The sequence below is a fragment of the Nyctereutes procyonoides genome, unplaced genomic scaffold (assembly GCF_905146905.1).
Source record: "Nyctereutes procyonoides isolate TBG_1078 unplaced genomic scaffold, NYPRO_anot_genome, whole genome shotgun sequence".
NCBI lineage: Eukaryota > Metazoa > Chordata > Mammalia > Carnivora > Canidae > Nyctereutes > Nyctereutes procyonoides.
In genome coordinates, this window is record NW_026575031.1 from 9663205 (window position 1) to 9683912 (window position 20708).

General features: G+C 45.5%; 1 protein-coding gene across 1 annotated transcript; it reads right to left on the bottom strand.

The window, feature by feature from the left end:
• Window positions 1-121: 121 nt before the first annotated feature.
• On the bottom strand, window positions 122-20403 carry EPB42 (erythrocyte membrane protein band 4.2). Its single transcript, XM_055316796.1, has 13 exons — window positions 20337-20403; window positions 18981-19166; window positions 17926-18159; window positions 14652-14770; window positions 13091-13195; window positions 12007-12184; window positions 11490-11628; window positions 11181-11284; window positions 10161-10403; window positions 7569-7868; window positions 4489-4655; window positions 3252-3385; window positions 122-1191 (listed from the first exon to the last, which is right to left on the bottom strand). Exons 1-13 carry the CDS (start codon window positions 20344-20346, stop codon window positions 1029-1031), a joined length of 2082 nt encoding a protein of 693 aa, XP_055172771.1. The 5' UTR covers window positions 20347-20403; the 3' UTR covers window positions 122-1028.
• Window positions 20404-20708: the final 305 nt, after the last annotated feature.

Here is a 20708-nt window from a genome sequence, read left to right on the forward strand (position 1 = left end):
AATGCTGACCTGCTGGTAGTTCAATAAGTATTCTTCCAAAGTTTCTTTCTACCAGAAATACAATGGATTCAGACTAGCATATCGCCTTTATTTGGATTTATAGGTCTAAAGATCTGATTCTGATCAGGACTGAATTTAGAACAAAAACACTTGACTTTAATTTATTTAGAGATGACTTCAAAGCCCCGTTGAATGCTTCAGTGTGCTATATAATATCATTATTCTTATAATTAAGTCCTTCTGAATATTATTGCATTCATGCCTCTAAAATTATTTTTTTGGTATTGAGCTCACATATTAGGTTTGTCCACTTTATTGAGCAGATTTGTTTTTCTTACATATGTTTGTATTATTGTTATATATTACATGTCTCTCCAAATGTAAGTACAAAATTTTTATAAATCAAAACTTTGTAAGTGTATTAAAATAGTTTATATAATTTTAAGGGCCTTTTCAGTTTAAGGGCCTTTTCCTTTTGCACAACCATCACCACTTAATTATAATTTTGCATGTGTCTAGAAGATCACATATTGGAAAGCAAGATAAACCTGTATGATGTGTATTCTGGTGACCTGACTTGGGTTTTATGCATGTACTGCGGGTCTCCACAACATCTAATGCCAGTCCTTTTCCTTGCATAGATGTAACTTAGCCCATCTGCCCTTCCGATGTCTCCATGGTCTTTTTAGGTATAATCAGCCACAGCAGTCATTCTTTTGAGCAAGTAGTGTATACTTGGGTTGAAATTCCTTATGTAAAATGAGTTTTAATTTACTCTTCTCAAGTGCCATTTTATACTTGTAATAAGAGTCAGAAAGAGAAGGAACTAAAGTCAGAGAGTGTCAAAACAACAAGTAATGTAAACCAAAATATATATATATATATAACTTTGTACAAAAGGAGTCTAGTTCTTTTATTTTTTCTTCAAGGGCTGGTATTCTATATACTTAATAGTTTTCATATTTCTCTAGTGGGCCAAGTTCATGTTATCAACTTCAGACTTTAATTATGAGATACTTAATGGAGGTTTAAGCAGGAAGTTCGGAGGCTTCCACGATGACGTTTCTGTAGTTGGTTAGGTTCTGGAACAGATTGCAGTCCATTTCCACAGTGAGCCTCTGGAACCCCACCTGTGTTGGTGTAAACTGAAATTGGGTGTGCAAGATGTTTCCGGGCCACACTGTAGCTAATCTGAAATAAAGGAAAAAGCAGGTGGTGGTTCTATCCCATTGCTTTACTGGTCCCAGTGACTCTTCCCTACTTGAAGAGGTGAACTGTGAAGAAATCAACATTTAAGTATCTTAGTGTTTAAACAGAGGAGGTTTTCAGGGGATGAAAGATAGGAGCCTCCCTCTGGTGAGCGGCTGCATGATTAAGAAGAGAAACATCCTATTCTGAAGGCTTCCAGGCTATATCTGTTATTTTATCACCAATGACTTCAGTCTGGTCCCACTCTTGGTAATAGTACCAAGGCATGTTTGGAAAATCTGTAGTTTTGGACCTCTCCTGTTGCTAAGTGCTGTGAGGGTACAGTAAACGTATACAGAAATTGTCAGCATGCTAACAGGTGGTGTTTGGCACCCTATCAGTAACCTCCTGGCCTGCCCATGGACCTTCTTACATTGACGAAGGGAGGAGCACATTTCCTTGGAGGAGCTTTCCCCTACTGTTGATCTGGGATACCACAAAAGTATAGTTAAATGTTGGCAGTCCCTCCTCTCAGTTTATTGGCAAGAGTGACTCATTGGGTTTCATAAGGCTGAGGCAGTGGCTCAATAACCAGTCAACTACCAGGGATTTGAGGAGTAGGTACCGTGAGCTCTGAACTGTACACTGTGTTTTCAATAAGGGGTGCTATGGACACAATGAGGGAAGAAGAGATAATGAAGAAAAATAGTTGCAACATCTGAAACCAACAAGGGACTCATACAGGGAGCTCCTACAAATCAACAAAGAGAAAAGGCAGGAACACCAAAAGGAAAAAGGGCAAAGATAAGAACAAACCTTAAACAGAGGAGGAAACAGAAAAGGCTAATAAAAATATGAAGAGTTGCAAATTAAAACAATAATGAGATAATACCTTACTACTATTAGACTGGGGAAACAGAGAAAGCTGAGTATTGCCAAGAGTGGAGAAATGGTAGGAATATAGCAACTCTTCTAGTGGTGGAGGAAATGTGGACTTCTGCAGTCATTCTGCAAACAAATCTGATAGTACCCAGTCAAACCAGGTCATATTCTGTGATATAGTAATTCCATTCCTGGGCATACATCTCCTTCCTCCCTGGCCAGAGTTTCAAACTATTATGTAAGATGTGTGAGGGTGTGCCTGGGTGGCTCGGTTAAGTGCCTGCCTTCTCTTAGGTCATGATCCCAGGTTCCTGGAATTGCATCACAAGTCAGGCTCTGCTTAATGGGGAGTCTGCTTCTCCCTCTGCCTCTCCCCCTGCTTGTGTTTTTTCTCTCTCTCTCAAATAAATAAAGAAAATCTAAAAAAAAAAAAAGATGTGTGAGGATGTTTATTGCAATAATATTTGTGTTCCAGAGTTGGAGGCACTCTGGGTACCCATCACTGTGGAATGGAGTGGTAGAAAGTATAGGATGTACAGGATAAAGCATTATGTTGCAGAAGCAATGGGCTTAACATATGTGGATGAATCTCAAAAACAGTTCTGAGTGAAAAATAAGGAAAATGAAAAAAAATAAGGAAAATGGATTAGACATAACATCATTTACGTAAATTAAAAATACAGGCGTATGAAGCACAGGACACATTTTACACATGCTAATGAAAGGATGCACATACTAACTAACAAAAGAATATGAAGGTGGTAGGAATAGGGAATAGGAATAAAAAGAAATATTTAAACAAAATTTTATATTGTAGTAGTCATTAGTAGAATGCAGCTCTTTGTCTATATCAGAAGGCAGAATACCTGTGACATTCTCTAGTACTCAGACCTAACCTCCATGCCTGCAATTATAGCAATACCCAGGCTCTCCCTGCATGATCGGAATAGCAATCAGGGTCAGGGTCAGGTGGATGCTCTTGGGGGCATATAGCCTCCCTCACTCCTGTCTACCAGGATGAGAGAGGCCCTAATCCTTTAGTTCAACTTCAGAAGAGTTTATTCCCTGTCTCTATGGACACAGCAAAAAGACAGGCATTAGTCTTGGGTAGGGACCCATCTCAACTGCCTTACGGACCAGCTGAGATGTTTCAGGTAGATGAAAAGCTCATAGTCTCTTACCTGTACCTTCTCTCTCTGTAAATGAGCCCCCTTCCAAAGATGGAGATCACACAGTCCTTCATGGGAATGTCTAGGAAGTTATGGAGGCTAACTGAAGCCCTAAGAAGTTGATACTGCTCTGCTGTCTCTGGCATCTGTGGGAAGAGGCAAAATATGGAGCGGATGCCAAGAGCACAGAGCCACAGTTACTGCTTCCCCTCCCAAGCACTCTCCCTGTACTCCCCTCAGTTATTCTTCTGTCTCTGCGATCTGGACCCAAACTCCACACCTCACTTCTTTAGTCCTCTATCTGGTCTTCCTGCACTTATTCTTACCCTTACCTTGATTAATCCATGGCCATCTCTGATGTTGCCTCTCCTCCACTTAGAAACCTTGGAGTGGTTCCCATTGTCCTTAGAATTCAGCTTTGGTTGGCATTCAGAGTCTTTCATGGTCTGACCCCAGTCCCCTTTTCCAGCCTCACCTGTTCTTCCCTTGACTAAGTGACATCCCAGCATCCCCCTCAGACTTCCCCTCTTTTGGGACTCCCTGTTAAGTCTTCTGCCTGCAATGGCCTTCCTCAACCCCAGCACTAAAGCTTACCTATTTTTCAAGGCCCAGCATAAATGCCTCCTCCTCCTATTAAGTATTCCTCAAACCCACCAGCTGAAATTAATCCCCTACTTCACTTACCTCATAGTGACTTTGTACCTCTTTTGTCTTTTTACATAAAAGACCAAACACTGTGTCTCCTTACTTTAATATAATCTCTTTTAGGGCTGAGACCAGATTGCATTCATTTTGGTCAGGGGAGACATGTGAAAAGAGGACTAGATCAAGAGCCATAAGCTTCTAAGACATCCCATTTTCATGATCATGAGTATGATCATCTCTAGGACTGTATTCCCATCTGAATAATGAGAATAGTTCCACCTCATAAGGATTTTGTATTAAAAGAAAGGTGAAAATTCATTGGCATACGTATAAAGTTCTAAATAAATATAGGCTAGTATTAGCCATCTAAATATGGAGGCAGCAATGGGGAGGCCCTGATTTTTAAAATACTTCAAAAAAAGAAGTTGGAAGATGTAAACCTTAATAGCATATGTAAGAAACCATCTATTTCAAGAGAAGGAGCTCTCGAGATAGTATTTTCTGGCAATCCTACAGCACAATTGTTCACCCTGAAGTGTGAGGGGCTCTTGATTCCTTCTGAAACAGGAGCAAACGAGTAATTTGGGGAAAGGTTGGTGCCTACCTCAATGGCAAGGTGTGGTCTACAAATGGCAATGTCTTCCTGAGCAAAGCAGCTGAGGCTGGATGCAGAGTGTGTTGCTGTGGCCATGACTGTGAGTCTCAGGAAGCTGTTCTCTGGTGGGTTTTGATCAAAATGTAAGAAGGACAGATTGCTGGTGATACTGTTAACTGAAACACAGGAGAGATGGAGTTAGTGCAAATCCTAAGTGTGTGTGCGTTGGCAACAGGCAATATTACACACAGTCCAAAGGAGTAAGTGTCTCACCGAAGCCAGAAAGATGCCTCATTTCTCACAGCAATTTCCAACTTGAATTCACTCGAGGCCCCACCCCCTGCCACTATCACTGCTTCTGCCAACATTCTTGGCAGACCACCTCAGTGGGGTTGTGGAAAGCCCCTGCAAACTAGAACAAGTTATGCTCTCCTGGCCTTGGTTTCCTCGTCTAATTATAATGCTACCGGATGGGATGGCTTGTGTTAAATGAGATACTGAGGTGCTTATCTCAGGCCCCACTGCACATTTGTTGCTGTATATATGCTTACTTAGTTTCTTCTTCTCTGCTTCTGTTTCCCATTTGCAGAGGAAATGAAGTCATCCTTTATTGTCAAGCTTACATTCCCATTCCCAACCCATAGATACCGTCATCAACCCCTGCTGCCATCACCCTGAGGAAGATGAGGTGTCCTCCCTTTGCAGGTCACAATCTCTACTTTTTAAGTCTATGCCCTATCCTGACCTTTCCCCTGCCTGCTATATAACTTTTGGGCAAATTAGGTAACCTCTCTGTGCTTTGGTCTCCTTATCTGTAAAGTGGGATAACAGTGGCTGCTGTCTTAGAAGGTTGTTGTAAGGATAAACGAGATAATGCATATGGAACACTTAACACTGTTTGCCAAAAATAAGCTACAGTTACTCTAGTTGCTTCATGTCCCCCAAGCATTGCAGCATCAATTATAACCCATCTTCCCTGAGGCTTCAGTCTTTTCCTCTCTGCTGATTCTTCTCCTCAGCATGTAAGCCAATTCTGCTGTCTCACCTTAAATAAACAAAACCCTCCCCCTACCCAGTGTCCCTGCCTGACCACTCAGCCTGTCTCCTTTTTCTGTCGATGCTTCCAGGAAGGACTGCATACATATCTTGCTTCCTCAACTCTCCATCAGTTTAATCCCCAGGAAGTTGGCCTCTACCTTTGCTTCTTAGTAGGACTACTCCCTTAGTCTACTTTTGGCCTTGACGTCTCATGCCACTCTGCTGCCCCTGTTAGGTGCTCCTTCCTCTCTTTGACTTCTCCATTTCTCTTGCTCCTTGCTCCTTTCCTGCCTGCCCCCTACATGCTGGTGCTGCCTGGATTCCCCCTTCACCCTCCTCTCTTCCCACAGCCCTTCTTCTACCCCCAGGAGCTCATCAGTGCCCTGACTTGCCAGTCCCCTTTGTGTTGGGATTCCCACATCTGGTCTCCAACCCAAGCTTCTATCTTAAATGTCAGGTTTAAGTTTCAGCTGCATACTGGCCATCTCTGGGAAGTTTTATGGACTTTCAAACCCCATGTGCCACAGACATCATCCTTTCCCCTACACTTGCTCTTCCTCATTTTTCCAATTCAAGAGGCTCATCCAAACTGGAAGCTATCCTCTCATTTCCCCCCAACACATATCCACAAGTCCAATCTATCCTACCTCCTTAATATGTCTTCATTTCAAGTGCTGCTAGTCTAGTTTGTCATTCTTGACTATTTATTACAAAACCTAAACTCTGATCCAGTGAGTCTCAACATTAGATGCACATTAGAATCATATAGAGAGCTTTATAAAACAATCTCTATGCCAGGCGAGCCAGATCAATCATATCAGAGTCTGGCAGTGAGGTCTAGGCAGCAGTATTTTTAAAGTACCCCAGGTGATTCAACATGTAGCCAAGGTTGAGTCATTATTCTAATATGACCCCTTCCTTCCATTCAAACAGAAATTATTTTCTTAAAATAGATTTCTGGGGGATCCCTGGGTGGCTCAGCAGTTTAGCGCCTGCCTTTGGCCCAGGGTGTGATCCTGGAGTCCCGGGATCAAGTCCCACGTTAGGCTCCCGGCATGGAGCCTGCTTCTCCCTCTGCCTGTGTCTCTGCCTCTCTCTCTCTCTATGTCTATCATGAATAAATAAATAAAATCTTAAAAAAAAATAAAATGGATTTCTGATCACATTGGCCCCTCTAGTTAAAAATTTTCCCAGTTTTCCCACTGACCAAAGAACAAAACTCAAACTCCTTGGCATGATACATAAGCCCCTGCATGATCCAGCCCCTGCTCCCCTCAGAAAGGGAACGTGGTGGAGAGATTGGAGGCAGGGGAGCTGGTTAGAAGGCTGTTGCAATAATGTAGACAAGCTGTAATCCACTGATTCTCACTTGTCTGCACACTGGAATCACCCAATGAATTTAAACAGTTTTTGATGTTTGAATCTAACCATGGAGTTTCTGATTTAGTTAGTCTGGGATGCAGGCTGATCATCAAATTTCCCCAATTCTGGTACACTCCCCAATGCAATTCTGATAAGCAGCAAAGTTTGAGAACAACTGCTTTAGTTCAGGAACTTTCAACCCTAGGATAACATAGGGAGCTTTTAAAAAGTACCAATTCCTGTACCCCATCCCAGACCAGTTAAATAGGAATTTGGGGGAGGAGGAAGAACCTGTGCACCTGTTGTTCCTTCTGCCTTGAATATTTGTGACTCACTTTTCTACCTGTCACTGCCCTTCCTACTCATCCTTTCAGACACAGTGCAGTCTACTTTACCTGGGAGTAGTCTGCTCCAGCCTGGGTGAGATGCTCCCCTGCCATTGTGCTCTGTTTACTTTATCAAACAATTCTTTTCCTGCTTCTATGGTGCATTTACCTATCTGACTGCAGTTGGAATTGTGGAGGCTTTTTTCTATATGAAGCTCAATAAATATGTGTTGAATGATGGAGAAACAGAGGGCACACCAGAGGCTAGAAACCATATCTTCAGACCTTCAAGGTGCCCCATGGCTGCTGCCTCCCAGTGTGGCAGCAAGGGGTTGGGGTTGTCTGGCGGGGCCATAGAATTACCCATGTAGGCATCAAGCATAGAGGACAGCTTCTTTTTCCAGAGCTCAGCAGCAAGGATGCCATTGTAGTATATTGCTTGTACACCAATTGCCAGCTGTACTGCCTTCTTCTGGTCACTGGGGTTAACTAACTTCACTGAGAACTGGGCATTCCCGCCCAGGTATAGGGAGCTGGGTGCTTCCAAAAACATGTACAGAGTCTCAGCGGTCTTGAGACTAGGAGGATGGATGCCACTGTCTTTTTTATGTCCCATTCTCTCATTCTGGACTTTCTCCAACACCTCTTTTTCTTGAGGAGATCCTGCAATGGAGGAAATAAAGCAGGCCTCTTATCCAGAGGGTATAGACCCTTCTAATAAAAGTCCAAAATTAAGATTCATCTACCCACTGCTACTCAAATTCTAAAGTCACAAGAGTTTTACAAACCTCTAAGGCCACATTTAGCCTAAAAAAAAATCTGTCCTAATGTGAAACCTGAAAGCCTAAAAATCCTAGAACATAGGCAATAGCTTCTTTGATACCAGCCAGAGCAACTTCTTTCCAGACATGTCTCCTGAGGCAAGAAAAAAGCAAACATAAACTATGGGGACTACATTGAAATAAAAAGCTTCTGCAAGGAAACAAACAACAAAATTAAAAGGCAACCTATGGAATGGGAGAAGATATTTGCAAATGACATGTCTAATAAAAGGTAGTATCCAAAACAAAGAACTTATAAAACTCACCATCCCCAAAATGAATAGTCCAATTTAAAAATGGGTGGAAGACATGACATTTCTCCAAAGAAGACATATAGATGGCCAACAGACACATGAAAAAATGCTCAAATCACTTATCATTGGAGAAATGCAAATTAAAACTACAATGAGATATCACTGTGCATCTGTCAGAATGGCTAAAATCAACAACACAAACAGCAGGTTTGGGTGAGGAAGCGGGAAAAGGGGAACACTCTTGAACTATTTATTGGTGGGAATGCAAACTGGTGCAGCTACTATGGAAAACAGTATGCAGGTTCTTCAAAAAGTTAAAAGTAGAACTACTCTGAAATCCACCAATTGCACTAGTAGGTACTTCCCCAAAGAATACAAAAATATGAATTCAAAGGGATACATGCACCCTGATGTTTTTAGCAGCATCTTCTACAACTCAGCAAATTATGGGAGCAGCTCAAGCATCTATCAACTGATGAATGGATAAAGATGTATACGCATGTGCGCGCGCGCGCACACACACACACACACACACACACACTGGTATGTTATTCACCCATAAAAAAGAATGAAATCTTGCCATTTGCAATGGCATGGATGGAGAGTATAATACTAAGTGAAATAAGTCAGTCGGAGAAAGGCAAATACCATACAACTTCACTCATATGTGGAATTTAAGAAACAAAATAAATGAACAAAGAGGGGGGAGAGAGAGAAGCAAACCAAGAAACAGACTCTTAACTATAGAGAACAAACAGATGGTTACCAGAGGGAAAGCAGGTGGGAGGATAGATGAAATGGGTGATGGGGATTAAGGAGTGTACTTGTCATGATGTGCACCAGGTAATGTGTGGAAGTGCTGAATCACTATATTGTACACATGAAACTAATGTTACACTGTATGTTGACTTACTGGAATTTAAATTTAAAAAAAATTTTTTTTAAGTCTGCATTGGGCAGATCCACTACAGATACAGCATCTCTTTCAAGTCACTCAAGGACCAAGTTCTTCAAGTGCTATGCATTTGCCCCTTGAAAGGTGGGAGAGCAAGCTTCTGGACAAATCATACTGACTTTGAGGACAGGTCTGCAGGGACTCACATCTTCCTAAGTGAAGGAGTTGACTTATTCCAAGGGCAGTGCAGGCCATAGAATATTCTAGAGCAGGGGAATAACATAATTAGTCTCTGTTTCAGAAAGCTCACTCTGGAAACTAAACTGGAAAGGGAACAATAATGGAGAAACTGGATCCAGGAGGTCCCATTAGGAGGGCATCATGTTGCAGATGAGATGTTGAGGCCCTGAATTGTCTATAGGCAGTGTCGAAGGAGATGAGGAAATAGAGGTGGGAGTAATGTGGGGCAGTGAAGGAAGGAGAGTTGAGACAGGTGCAAGCCTTCTTGTTTGAACAAATAGGTAACGGTGGTGCCTTTAACCAAATGGAGGAAGCAACAGATTTGGGGTGCTGGAAGAGAAGGTGAGAAGGAGAGAGGGAGAACATCTTCTGGAAGCTGGGCTTGGTATTAAGTGTGTTGTTTTATAGTAGTGGTTTTCAACTGGGGGCAATTTAGCTCCCCAGGTGATATTTGGAAAGACTTGGAGACCTTTTTGGTTGTCACAACCCATTGTGGTGTGGTGCTGGCATCGAGTGGATGCAGGCTGGGAATGCTGCTAATCAGCCTATGACGCATAGCCCCCTACAATGAAGAGTTATCTGGCCCAAAATGTCAATAGTGTCAAATGGGGTTTAAAAAAAAAAAAAACCTATTTTATATGATGAAAAGAAGACAGTGACTCTGGCCTGCATCTTTCCGGCCCATCCCTTTCCCTCTATTGGCATTTCAGTGCTGAGAAGCCTGGGGCCCTCCCCTGCCCAGTACCTTCAGGATACTTGTAGTTCTGAGTGATGTCCTCACAGCGGTCACTGTCCACACCCTTGGTGCTAATGTTGTTGCCAACATACTTAGTGTTGGAGTTGGTCAGCTCCAGCGCGCCATCCTCACGACACTTCCAGACCACGCATGAGGCATTTACTGCGGCAAAAAGGTCTGATACTGCAGGAGTCAGCCCTAGTGTCCCCTCCTTTACTGCTCTGACAGGGGCCAGATCACAGGACTCCAGGACTGAGGGAGAAAAAGGTCAGTGAGCAAGAGGAACCATGACTAGATCTCTCCCTGAGTCAGAGCTTCATAACCTCAGTCCCCATCCTATATTCTATTTTCCCTCCCTGAGATCAAGGTCAGGGGTCGGCACTAGGCAGAGTTTCTGAAAGGGCATTGCAGTGGTGAAATTCACGGTTATTTAGTGACAGCACTTTTTGGTCATGGCCTGTGGCAGGAGCCCTCTCAGAAAGTGGGCAGGTAGAGCCTCAGAGGAACAGAGTACACCAGAGTTCCTTAGCCAGCTCTACTATGGATATGATGGGAATAGGTCACCTCTATTGAACTCTTACTATGTGCAGGCTCTTTTATTGTTCTGCTGCTGAGAAAGGAAGAACAATCCTTTTTATGGCTCCTGAAGATTCCTTCTCTGAGCTTGAGAGTATTCTGATACTCCCTTTATCCATATCCAGAACCTTAGAAATTCCACCCTACAAGCCCCTAACCCAGCACATCCACCAGCTATCTATAGACCTTTTACCCTTCATTGAGACTCTGCTCCCTCACCTGTTGCTCTAAGATAGGGTGAGTCTCCCCAGGGCCTTGGGCCTAGATGGCTAACACCTTTGTTCCCTTGAGCCCACTGGCTTCTGCTGGATGCTATCATTCCTTCCACTTCTCCTGTTTTAGGGGAGGCAGACCCCCTTTAGACCTCCTACTGCCCCTGTTTCTGAGGGACTCCTTCAGCTTGTGCGGCTTTGCGCAGCCCAGGATGGTACTGGGCCTACCCCCAGGCTTTACCTCCTCCTCCACCAGAAACTCTTGGGTACAGAATCTGCCATCCATCATAACCTTGGGGCAAATCAGGCCGGGTCATCCAGCATTCTGTGGAAGTCTGGAAGATCCTGAAGGTACCAAAGTGAATAATTCAAGCAGGGAAAAAGTAGTCCTGAAGAGCTGAAGACTGACCAGCAACATCCTGCCTACAAGAGTTTGGAGGCCTCCGCTCTGCCGGGGTCCCTCAGGGTGTGTGGGGCTTGCCATGAGGTTATACCATGTGGGCTTGGAGCCTTTCCATGTCTGGGACCTCATTCTCTTTGGGCCTCTCACCAGATTCTGCCTCTTGGGCCTTCTCCATTCTGAAGGGCCTCCTCGTTGTAGTATTCATCTACAAACAGATGTCCACCAGTTCCCTGGGCTGACGTAAATGTGGTAATGACGCGGGCAGGGATTCCCAGGCATCGCAGCACTGCATGGGAGAGGCCAGAGTCAGGGGGTGCCAGAGAGGCCTGGGTATGTATAGCTAGTGTTTTCAGTGTCTCCTCCGGGCTGGCATGGTCTTAAATGCCACCTGACACTGTGGAAAGAAGAAGGGACTGGGACCCAGGAAGGGAGGACTGACATAGGCACGAAATACATAAAGGCCGAGAAATGAGGTACAAAAATTTTACACAGCAGGCAGCATATACAGCAGGGCGGGCTTACAGAATATATGACAGAGGCCTGGGGCTTGCTCTACTGAGGCTAGGGCAGAGGAAGTTTCAGGGAGAAAGCCACGGGGCAACCCAGAAGGCAAGTACAATAGCCAAGGTGACCTGTGGGTGCGGTAGGCAAGCCAGCTCTGTACCTGTGCAAGCAACTGCGGCAAACACCCAGGCCTGACTATCATACACAGGTCGCCCTTGGCCTGTGATCCACTGCCGCAGGATGGGCACACTGCCCCGGCGTTTGTACAGCAAGACTCCTTCCTGGGTGGTGTCGGTCCGTGGAGTGGGCAGGACACTCTTCTCCTTGAGACCATGCAGCTGTTTGTGGAAAGGTATGGATGTTATGTGGGGCCCAGGACAGAATAGCCTCGGGGTGGGGGAGTGGGTAAGGAGGGCTTAGAACACCTGTATCAGAATCTTCTGGATATTCCTGGACTTCAACCTACCCACTGGATTATAAACTCTAGGGGTGGGGTCTGGGAAATGCTCCTTTTTATCTAGTCCTCTGGAAGCTGGGGTTTGTGGACTACAATGGCAAACAGAGTTCACATCAGCAGAGAAGCAAGAGAGCTGCCTCTCATTGGAGGTTAGTTTCACTGCTCCTTCACTTCCCTGACCCTGATTCCTTTGAGGTCATTTGCACTTGAGGCCTCAAGGCCCACTTATCCCAAGCTTCCTCCTCCTCACAGGTTGACCTGGTCCCTCTCCACCTCTTCAGAGGGGAGTCCAGAGGCATCAGCAGAAACGGGGAATTCATTATTCCTCTGAAAGGACATTAAAGAACAGTGGGAAGCGCCAAACTACCTTCCCAGTCTGTATGTTCTTAGGAATAATTTAGAAATGAAACAAGCCCCTTTGGCCACTTGAGCAAACACTGGGTAAGATAGACTGCACCCTCTCTTTCCCCTGGACCTAAGCCTGCAGGTTGGGCTGATGGGATTAGGCAAAGGAAAGAAGAGTGCCCTGAGGAAATCCAAGCCAGTTTTAGTCCTCCTGGCTTGTGTCCCAAGGGATGACACTTTCCTTTGGTGTTATCTCCCTTGTGGATGCTATCATCCTCCCTCCTCCTTCAGACTTTGTCCAGGAACTGATCCCCATACCCTGGGAGAAGGGACCATTTGTGATTTGAAGATTTCCAGGGCCATAAATGTGACCTGCTCTGGCAAGGGCTCCTGTCTCATCTCCTCCCCACTTCGGCCTCCCCTCCCTCCCTACCTCACTCACCAAAGCGCCCAAAATGTGGGCCACATGCACGGGGTTGCCCCACTTCTCCACCTGCTTGTCCAAGCTCAGTAAGCCCAGGCTGAGGTTGATGACACCACACTCAAACTGTAAGGACCACACAGGACCGTGATGAAAGGCCTCTAGGTTGGGTACTTATAACCCACCATCACCTCATCCTTCTCCCAGACTCAGATTCCACTCCTTCCTGCCTTCTTATCTCCCATGGCAGTTCTGGCTGTTCCCTTCCTTCCACCATGCCCCCTGGTCGCTGTGTCCAGGCAGTCCCATCCTTTGCCTGTTCTGTTGTCTGACTTTCCTGACAGGGAGACAGGGCATCAATCCTTGACGCCCAAAGCTGTATTGTTTCATATATATTGTTTCCCATCTATTGTTTCCCATTTGGTGTGCTCTTACTGCTCCTGCCAGCACTGACCCACATGGGGAGGAGACCAAGGCAGCTCTTGCTCTTGAGGAACCCTCAGTTTAGGAGCAGAGAGGGACATGTAGGCACTTAGACTACAGATCTCAGCAACATGGCCAGGGCTCTAGGAGAAACGGCAACCCAAAGCAGAGGCCATAGTGGAGTCACTATTACCTTTGGGGGCTGGGGAAAACATTCTGATGGTCATCAAAGATGAGTAGGAATTTTCTGGGGTGATAAAGGAGGGAAGGTATTCTAGGCATATTCAGCCTGTTTGTTCAGGGGATGGCTTGAAGCTGGAGGTGGGTGGCTTTTGAGGAAAGGAATACAGTGGCCTGGCTATGAAGGGCCTGTCAAGTCAGGGAATTTAGTTTTTATTCTGTAGATGGTGGGAACTTAACAGAGGTTTGATGTGCCATGGTCTTTAGGAAGATGACTCTGGAAGCTGTGAAGGATGGTTTGACATGGCCTTGAGGAAAGAGAGGCACCACATGGCTGAAATTGCCAAAAGAAGCCTCTCTGACACACCAGGGAGCAAGATTGTGAAAACAGGAGGATTTGGTGTGGTCTCACCATTTCTTCCATCTTGGGTCTCTGTGCCTTTCACAGAACTCCCAACAGTGCTATGTTGGGATGGGCATTTGGAGGTTCACAACCTTTGTGGTCTGTAGGAGCCCTCTCAGGAGGGCCCAGAGAGGAATTTGTCATTTTCAGCAGAAAACAAATGGAAGTTACTAATTTTGATGACTATGTACTTCGGATCTGGATTTGCTTATTTTATAGTAAGTTTCAGGAAGAAAGCCATTGGGCAACCCAAAAGGTGGGACAGATACTCTGTACAGTAGCCAAGGTGACCTGTGTTCTTCTAACTGCTTAAGAAATAAAGGTGTTTTAATTAAGCCATTAAACAGATGTGGAGGGGAGGGAACATTTTAAGAGGTGCAATCTCTTTGAAAAATGGATCAAACTCTTGAATTCAATATTTTTATAAATAAACTTATGGCATGAATCTTTAAAAAAAGAAGAAAAGAAATGACCTCATAACCTATAGCCTTTTGGACCTGCCAGTTCTGTCTGGACTGAACACTGAGGGTTATGGGGCAGTCACTGGCCCCTGTGCTTCCCCAGAGGTCCCCATACCTGGCCAAAGTCCCAGGGCTCTGCCTGGAAGCAGTCAGCTGTACCCAGGTAGATGAGGCCATGCTGGTTCAACACGTACTCCCTGCGTTGAGACTCCTTCTTCAGGAACACAGCATCCTCTGGTGAAAAGCAGGCAGGGATAAGGGCCAGTGGGATGCTAGGCCCACCCTCTGTATCTAGGGCTCTGCCCTCCCTTCCCAGCTCAGGTTTGGATGCAGGCCTTCCTTCCCTTCAGCTTTGGGCCTGATAAAGACTGGGGAAGAACTCCCTTTTTTCACTGACCCCACTGGGACCCAGACTCTTCTCTGGTGCAGAGTGGGGAAAGGGGTCAGAGTCCCTGGGTTAGCCAAGGTGGCTTTCATGGTCAGTCAAATGGACAGGAACAAGCCAACCTTAAAAAGCCTACTGGTTCCCAAAAACCCACCAGAGTGCTTTTGGCCCAAGAGAATTTGGCAGTAGTCTAGGGAACTTTCCAGTGGGCCTGTTATGTCTCATAAATTCAATTTAAAAATAGTGTTTCAGGGTACCTGGCTGGCTCAGTCAGTAGAGCATGCAGCTCTTGACCTTGGGGTTGTAAGTTTGAGCTCCACGTTGGGTGTAAAGATTACTTAAAAATTAAGTGTTAAAAAAATAGTGTTTCAGAAAAAAAAACCCGATCAAACATAGATCGACATGGTGAGCAGAAGGGAAGAGGAACGTCTAGTAAGATAGGGTGAGAGGGCACAGTGAAGCTGGGTGAAGTAGAAGCTGGAGGGGAAGCCCTGGTGGCCCCTGAGTGGGTCTAAGACTTCCACAGTCTCTCATGCCTCTCCTGCTACCTTCTTCAAAGGGTTGGGCTGGGGTTCATGAGAAGGGTGGTGGGCTTTAAGGAGGACCTCTAGGAAGCTGGGAGTAGTAGGGGGACCTGCACTGTTTGCCAAGTGTCTCACACTGCACCTGTTGCTGGGTGGGGGAGGGGAAGAGGGTGCTTAGGTTTGTTCCTGGGGACTAATAAGAGAAAAGACTTTCCAGATTATCCCTCCAGCCATCTGCTGGGATGAGGGTACCCCAAACAACAGAGGGATAGGATATTAAAAATCAGGAAGCCCTGAAGAAACTGAGGGCTAAAATCACAGAACCATGTGCCTGAGGAGCCTTTGACTCCTGTCCCTCCATTTTGAGTACTATCTATGAAATAATTTCGAATTGAGGTGCTTGGCCCCAGGCTCTGCAGGGCTCTGGGAGGTACCTTATCAGAGCACAGGTAGCATCACCTGTGGATTCCCCCCTGGGATGCGGCCCCCTTTTATAGAGTTCTCTGTTTATGAATAGGATTTTCATTAGAGGATGTAAAATTTCCTCTCAAATCCAAGAGTCCCATCTCCAAGTATGCTAAAATAGGACTGAGTCTCAGATAATCCGAAAGTCTCTTAATCACCTCCCAGATAAGCAGAGCCAATAACTCACCCCTGCGCACACAGACATCTCCATATGGACTCGCATAGAGAGGCCTTCCTAGGCAGGTCAAGCCAAGTATAGAGGCAGGACTAAGAGGTCTCAGTGAACTGAGCATGGTCTCAGAACAATCTTTGCTGTGTCTTTGCTTTGGCCATGAGGGCCTAGCTCTGGATGTGGGCTTGGTGTCAGCGAGGCAGGTACACTACAGCCTCAACTTTGGAGGGAGATATGTCAAGAGCCATGGGTCCTCCCCCAGCTGAAGGGGTCCTGACTCCACATGTACCTACGTGGGGCAGGTGCACCTGAATGGGCACTGGTTCTCATCTGTTACTCTACCTGCTTATCCCCTTGGATCAAGAAATAAGAGCCTGAACACAGGATAAGAAGGGCTATCTGAAGGAAGGGGGATTGGAGAACCCCACCCTGAGCAAGAAAAGTGGAGAGAGGGAACCCACTGGGTTTCAGATGCCACATAGAAGGAGAGTCAGGGACTGTCTGGAGGAACCCGGGAAGATTTCTTTTGCTTCCCTATGTTTCCTTTTGTCTTCCAGCTCTGCCTTATAATGAGGGCCCTTCAGGCTGGCAGTGAAAACTCCTGAAAGAAAAAGGCTTTGCTCTTGTTTGGGATAGCAAGGACAGGAAAGCTGTTCAAAATTGTTTTCCATTCCCCCAAGCAATGCTTCAAGAAGTACCAAGGATTAAGGGGTAAGGTGCTGTGTGGCAGATTTACAAAGTAAACACAGACTCAACCTTTAGAATGGGAAGGAAGAGGAGATGCCCTCCTTGTGTTCGGGGCCTGTCAACCATGTCTAATGATCTTTTCTAGATGAAATAGGCCCAATAGCCAAGGCTGAGCTTTGCCAGAGGTGGCCACTGGTTGGGCTGCGGAAGGTCACCAGACCTCAGGAAAGCCCACCCTTAGTCTACTGAGCTACAAGACACTAGCTGTTTAATTTGCTAGTTGAATATTTAGACAGGTCAACGTGGAGAGGACCCAGCAGCCTGTAGTAAGAACAGAATGTACAACTGAAGAGAAGCAGAGACAATCAAACAGGGCAGATTGACTATAGAGCTGATCAAGCTGAAGTTTTGGGCCCTTCCCTAGCACAGACCTTTTCGGCTTGAGCTATTCAAGCTTTTGTATTCATTGTCTTAAAGAGTGTCCCCCAAATTGTATAAATAAACCTCAGGTCTCACAAAACCTGGATTTATCCTGGATGCAGACTATGAGAGCCCAGGGAGGAAACAGAAAAGCCTATCCCTTGGGTTGCATCCATTCCTGAACCACTTTCCAATTATCAGCCCCCCTACGGTCACAATAAAGAATAGCTCTCCCAGTCTGCCTTCAGCTCAGAATGTGATCCCAGGGTCCGGGGACGGAGTCCCACATTGGGCTCCCTATGAGGAGCATGTTTCTCCCTCTGCCTATGTCTCTGCCTCTCTCTGTGTGTCTCATGAATAAATAAAATAAAAATAAAAATAAAAAATGAAATAACAACAACAACAACAAAATAATAGCTCTCCCAGGCTCATCTCAGGGAGTCTCTGCTCCTGTGACCAAGGTACCTGACCCAGCACCAGGGTTTGGTGGTGAGATAAGCCTTTGCTTTCAGTGGGAAGCCACAGGCTGCTTCTGCCAAGGGTGAGACTAATGCAGACTCTGGGTTTGGGAGGCCATTCATCCTGGGAGCAGGTACCTCAGTAACTGAGTACTGGGACTATTCTTAGAGGGAACTATCTTCTGGGGCCTGGGGTGGTCACTTCCTGCCAAAGCCGTGCCCCAGCTACTATGTCTTGAGTCCCTGTACAGCCCAGGCTGGCTCAGGTCCAAACTCACCTCGAGCCCAAGGGTTAAAAAGCAGTGTGAACTGGCCTAGGAGGAGTGGCTTCTTGCCCACGACCTGTAGCAGGAGTGAGTAGTGGCCGATGATAGCATCTGCGGGTGCAGTTACAGAGACCTTCCAGGACTGGTCATCTCTGTCTTCCACTGCTGCATTCCACCACTGCTGGTCCCCCAAACTGGAAATTGGGAATGTGGCTTGGGTCTTGTTGGCCTTGGAAGGGTACTCTCCTGCAGTCACACAGAGATGAATTGGTCATTTGGACCTTCCAGTCACAATTCAGAGTAATAAAGTCAAGTATCACAAAGTTGGAACAGGTGAGAATTGGTTTTCAATGAGAATGGAAGCAGCCCATCCAGTAATGGGAGGCCTAAAGCATGGTGGGAGAGCAGAAGTTCTCAGTGCTCATGGACCTACACCAAGAAAAAGTTCATACTGTATAAAATGGGCATAGTAGTATGCCTTCTTTGTAGGGCAGATGTAAGATCTTAATGAGGTATTGCATGTGAAGCACTTGGCCCAATATCAAACATGTAGTACAAATTCAATAAATAGCAGCAATTAAATGTTATCTTAAGCCTAGATTAGTTCCATTCAGGCCTTTCTACAAAACTGATATAATTGTAGTCAAAAGAAACCTCTTAGTAATAATGATGCTCAGCAACTTCTGAATCACAATAAACACTATTTAAAAAAATATATTTATTTTACCCATTTTAGAGAGATAGCAGGGAGAAGGGTGGAGAGAGAGGGAGAGAGAGAGTATCCTCCAGTGGGCTGCCCGCTGAATGTGGAGCCCAGTGCAAGGCTTGATCCCAGGAGCTGAGATCATGACCTGAGCCAAAATCAAGAGTCAGTGGCTTAGCCAACTGAGCCACCCACGGACTCCAATAAACATTGTTTTTTTTAGGCCTGTTATCTCATCTTCACCACAACCCTGTCAGGTGGACAGGACTTCTTGAGGCTCAAGTGCAGTGTGGGCCATTTGCCCCTTTGTTCCTTGAGGAGGTCCTGGAGCCCCCGAGTCCTGCCACCAAAGAGTCCCACTTACCAGTTTGTGCAATGAGGGTTACCTTCTTCAGGGTGTGTATAAATGCTTGGACTGGAGCCTGGAAGTGAAGGATGATGGTGAAGGGCTGCCCTCTCCTCACAATGAGGTGCTGGGAGCTGATGGCCTTGGTGTGGTGCTCCTCATTGTTTCTTGCTGTCTGGAAGTCGCAGGTCTTGATCCCCAGGGCTATTGTTGAAAAGAGAAATCATGGAGACTGGGTAAATGTGACAACTTAAGTAAAAGCAGAGACCCTTAGAGTCAGAGTTGGACTGAAGTTCAAATCCTTGTCTCAACTTACATACTAGCTGTGCCACCTAACGCAAGTAACTTAACCACTCTGAGCCTCAGTTTCCTCTTCCTTAGAATAATCATCCTTCCCTGCAGGTTGGAGAAATTAAATGAGTTAATGTATTAATACACTTAGCACAGTGTCAGACATGTAGGAAGTCCCATTAAATGAGACTACTACTATTATTAGTAAGAGCAGTGCTTGCTTTCACTGTTGACCTTCCTCTCTGGTTCCTATCCAAAAAATAATTAATAAAACCCACAATTTTGTTCATCCCTACTCCTTTCTTCTTAAAACACAGTCAGATAATTTTTAGAGCTGGTTTTAAAATCGCTGAGCTGATTCTCCTGTTTTATGGATGGGAAGAATGAGAGCCAAAGAGTAGAACCAACTCACCTGAGATCATACTTGGCTCTTTCACCTAAAGGCTCACCAAACCCACAGCACCATGCAGGCCAGAAAACTCTCCAAGGAGTGGGGGCCTGAGAGTGTTACGACAGTCTATCAGGCAGTTCTTATTTTACAGTGAGTCTTGTAAATATACTAACAGACTTATGCAGAGGCCCCTGAGCTTTCTGCATCCTCCCCTTCTCTCCCACTTAGCTTTGAGGCAATGACACCCTCATGCTTCCCCAGGGTTATCTCCTGTATGTATCACAACCTAGGGAGAATAATCATGTTGTGATGCCATAAATCCATGTTAATGATAACATAATTCCATGTTAACTGTCATCATCACTGTCACAGCTATGACCACCAATTTGCCACCAACAACCTACTGTATTGCCACCCATAGCCATACCATTGCTGCCACCACCACAGCACCCACTACCACTCCCCAGGATAGCCCCACCAACCATCACATCCACCAACACCAGTACCTACTACTGCCCTCCCACCAGAGTCACATAACTGTTATCTCTCCTACCACCAGCACCTACAACCACCCTCCACCATAGTCATACCACAATCACTTCTACCACCATCCTACTTCTATTAATAAAACATGTTATATGGAGGAGCTACTGATAGTCAAGTAAGCCCCATGGAGAAATGGCTTGGCTCACCCTGTCCCATGGCTGCAGGCTGCCCTTCTCCACTTGACCACCGGAAATGCCTATCTTGAACTGTTGCTCTGTGCTGCCTCTCTGAATCTGTCCTGAGAGAAAATGATGGAGGTACTTTCATTGGCTTAAGAATATGTAAATAGTAGTATCCTTCCACTCCTCCTACATGTTTCTTTTCTCTTGCTCCCTCCCCACTGCTATCTCCAGGGCCAGCTGCTAGGAGTTACCCTTTTTCATTTTATCTCTTGTGCCAAGCTGGAGCAGGGAGTAGAATGGGGGAGGATCTGTCAGCTAGAGAAGCTGAGATGAAACTTCTAAGCCTATTGCTTCAGTGGTCTCAAGAGACCCTCAGAGATGTTACCTGAACAACAC

What these genes read in the sequence shown, in the direction of transcription:
- EPB42 (XM_055316796.1), bottom strand. An exon ending in TTTTAACCCTTGGGCTCGAG is followed by an intron (nt 14,771 to 17,925) that starts GTGAGTTTGGAC and finishes GCTTTTCACCAG; the next exon opens with AGGATGCTGTGTTCCTGAAG. An exon ending in AGCCCTGGGACTTTGGCCAG is followed by an intron (nt 13,196 to 14,651) that starts GTATGGGGACCT and finishes TGGTCCTTACAG; the next exon opens with TTTGAGTGTGGTGTCATCAA.